Source organism: Sparus aurata, chromosome 19 (assembly GCF_900880675.1).
Source record: "Sparus aurata chromosome 19, fSpaAur1.1, whole genome shotgun sequence".
NCBI lineage: Eukaryota > Metazoa > Chordata > Actinopteri > Spariformes > Sparidae > Sparus > Sparus aurata.
In genome coordinates, this window is record NC_044205.1 from 17,680,433 (window position 1) to 17,684,164 (window position 3,732).

At 41.5% G+C, this 3,732-nt stretch overlaps 1 protein-coding gene across 1 annotated transcript; it reads left to right on the forward strand.

The window, feature by feature from the left end:
* The first annotated feature begins 55 nt into the window (after nucleotides 1-55).
* Nucleotides 56-3,302, forward strand: c1qtnf9 (C1q and TNF related 9). Its single transcript, XM_030398775.1, has 3 exons — nucleotides 56-1,280; nucleotides 1,393-1,455; nucleotides 1,650-3,302. Exons 1-3 carry the CDS (start codon nucleotides 1,094-1,096, stop codon nucleotides 2,417-2,419), a joined length of 1,020 nt encoding a protein of 339 aa, XP_030254635.1. The 5' UTR covers nucleotides 56-1,093; the 3' UTR covers nucleotides 2,420-3,302.
* Nucleotides 3,303-3,732: the final 430 nt, after the last annotated feature.

Consider the following 3,732-nt stretch of genomic DNA (forward strand, 5'->3'; position numbering starts at 1 on the left):
TTATCTCACTATAATGCTCCAGCTCCTCCCTTGCGCCCATCCCTCCTGTCTCTCCTCACTGTACACAATCTAATAAAGGGGCAGCAGCTCGGCATACTAATTAGGATGATGGTTGTTCTACCGGAGAGTCCTGATTCAACCCTGGATTGCTCCAGTGACCTTTATTAAGATATTAAATCCAGTAATGGTGTTAAACAGCTTAGTGGGGGGTGTAAAAAAAAGAAAAGAGTAAAAAACAACAACTGCATTTCACTGTTTCTAACACATATTGCACTGGTATTTGGGAATAGCTGTGGTTCTCTTTCCTTGGAAATTCATTGACCAAATGTGTGCTCTAAACATGGTTAATGCTACCATCCGTCTAGGATCTAGATAACACACGAGAGGACATGTCCATGAGATAAGCAGATGTGTTTAGCCATTTTAGAGATGTGGGGTTGGGCTTTGGACCACAAAAGGTCACATGTTATGTCAATGATCCAGTTTATGGGGTCAATTGTTCCTGACTGTTGGCATTTAAAAGAGCAGATATAAGAAAAGCATGCATGAATTAACATTTCAGCTGGCTATTAGTGTCTAGTGACTTAACACATCCCATTACAGCACTGCTGCATTAAATTTCCGCTGATATTACTCTAAGGCATCTATTCCTAATGCAATCTTTTTTTATTGCACAATTAAAAACAAGATGTTCTTCTGTGTAGATGTGTACTGACAGCATGTAATCGTTTGTTTGAGTTAAATATCCTGCTTGCTTTACTGTATAAGGGGCACCACAGGTGAAAACTATGTGGCCTTTTACACACAGTGTATGCTTATTATTAGCCTTAACTAGACTGCAGAAGTGTCTACAGGGCTGGAGGTGATGTGTAACTGGAAGACTCAATAAGTAAGCCAAAAACACAGCCAGACCAATGAAATGGTTTGAGGACTCAGGTCACTCTTGTCCAAAGTTCCTGTTCATTGCTACATGTTCACATTTTAGTAGTGCATATGTTCATGAAGCGAGCTATGCACTGGCTCAAACTTTTTTTACTTTAAAAGTTTTTTTGTAGCGGGTTATTTCTTTTGTGAGACAGGTGCATCAGGCACAATGTTACAGATGAGGTTTGCGGTCACTCTATTGATACTTCTATTAGCGGCCAGGTGTGTGGCACAGGAGGAAACCCCAAATAAAGGCTGTGTTTGTGGATACCCTGGAATACCGGGCGATCCTGGACACAATGGTGCACCTGGCAGAGACGGGCGAGATGGACTCAGAGGCGACAAAGGTGATCAAGGTAAGTTTAGAGGAGAAAACTTGATTCTACGCATTTTTTTTAATATGTATAAACCTAGAATTTGCCATTTATTATATAATGACATAATTATTTCTGAATCATTCGTCGAAAGGTGAAATTGGTCCTGTTGGACCAGCAGGCAAAGATGGCCACAGGGGAGACAAGGGGGAACCTGGTATGTATCCTCAGAATTAACATTTCAAAGTAGCCTTTTTTTTTAAACATGTGTTTATTTCTACCAGTTGTATATTACTTTATTTGCACACACAATTTATTCATATTTTACTATATCTGTCTTTCTGGAATATTGAATAGCTATCACTGAGTATAAAAGGATAAGGAGGTTTATTGTGTGCTTGTCATTTACAGGTGAAGTTGGCCCCGCAGGGCTCAAAGGAAAAAGGGGAGATAATGGAGAACGGGGGCCACCTGGGAAAATGGGGCCCCAAGGTGTCCAGGGGCCTATTGGCCTGAAAGGAAGTCAGGGAGAGCTTGGGCTGCCTGGACCCCAAGGACCTAAAGGGGATTTGGGGCCTCCTGGACCAAAGGGTCCAAAGGGGGAAATCGGCCTTCGAGGTGACAGAGGCATTCAGGGACCACTGGGACCCCCTGGCAGGCCAGGGCCTAAGGGGGAAATCGGTGTTCCAGGCCACAAAGGCAGTATTGGTTACCGTGGGGAAAGAGGGAGTCGGGGAGAGAAAGGCGATAAGGGTGAGAAGGGAGAAGAACTTGTTATCTCTAAAAGTGCCTTCTCAGTGGGACTCACAGCCCAATCTAAACTCCCAGCGCCCAATGCTCCGATCCGCTTTGACAAGATTATTTACAACAATCAGAATCACTATGATCCACAAACAGGGAGATTCACCTGCTCGGCAGCAGGAGCATATTTCTTCACCTATCATATCACTGTTTTCTCCAGAAATGTTAAGGTGGCTCTCGTGAAGAATGGAGCAAAGATCATCCACACTACGGATAACTACCAGAGCAGTGAGGATCAGGCAGCAGGGGGTGCTGTGCTGCACCTGGACGTGGGGGACAAGGTGTGGCTGCAGGTGGCTGGGGGAGAACTGTTCAATGGGCTGTTCGCTGATGAAGATGATGACACTACATTCTCTGGGTTCTTGATCTTTGGGACATAAATGAGGCATGATAATTTTATACCTGCTGGTACTAAAAATGTTTTTAAAGAATAATCAGAGATGGGAGATCAGCGTCTGTCCAAATTTTAGCTGATTCTTTAATGCATTGTAAAGTGGTGGTAAGTAGTTAAGTACATTTACTCAACTATTGTATTAGAGTCAACATGTTTGATTTATGATTTACTTTTACTTTACTTGTATTTTTCTGATTATGTGTTTTGTTTTGTTTTTTGTTATCTGATTGCCAATAAAATAAATGTAGGCATGTCCTACTGTTAGCTCTGATGCGTCACGCAACCTGAAAAGTAACTCATATCTAAAGTAATCAAATGAATGTAGTGGAGAAAAAAATACATTATATTGTATCCCTCCAAAATGTAGTGGAGTGGAAGTATAAAGGAAGAGAAAATGGAAATAGTCAAGTAAAGTACAAGTACCTCAAATTGCACTTATGTACAGTACTTGATTGTATTAAGTTACATTCTATCACTGATTACACTCACTCACTCACTCTGATTACCACCATTATTAAGATGAAGACATCATACTTTTTGCATACCACTGCATTAATTTGACTACTGTGGTTGCATTGCTGATTTTACAAGCAAAACATTGTAGGCTTGTAAAATACAATCAGTGCTTATAGATTAACTATATAGGAATGTGAAATAATTCAAAATTTCCCCACCTCGACTACCTACAATTACATGTTTGTGCATCTGTGAGAATATCCCAATAATGTAATAATTGTACAGCGCAATTTCTGAAAACACTTCTATGTTTTTACTTTTGTATCATTCTGAATGTAGAACTTAAACTCAATTCGACTCGATTAGAAACCCGTAAATAAAATTAAAAAAAAAAAACATTACTCAGATAAAAATGGAGGTGCCTGTGTCATGTTTGCCACCAGTAAAAGTTATTTTACCTTTGTGTTTGTCTTCTACCCGGCAATTAAGAGCGACATTCACTAAGGCATCCAGTTTCTGCCTCTGGTATTTGGGGATTGTCGCCCACACCAGAAACACCCGACACACATTAATTGTCTTGGCATGATACATTGTCATGGCACGAGGAAGACAGTGTAACAACAACTGGAAGGTCCGGTCTTTTTTTGTCTTCAAAGAAACGCAGGAAGTGCACAGCTGCATTGTCTCTCTCTGTGTTTTTTTTTTTTCAATGAAGAGCGTTCCACCGTGGGCGTGGTTTTGCCGTCCACGGACTGACCTGCTCACCTGTGATTGGCGGTTAGGCGATTGGCCACGCTGCGGTCAACCAGTAACCTCCATCGTAACCTCTCGAAGCCCCGCCCC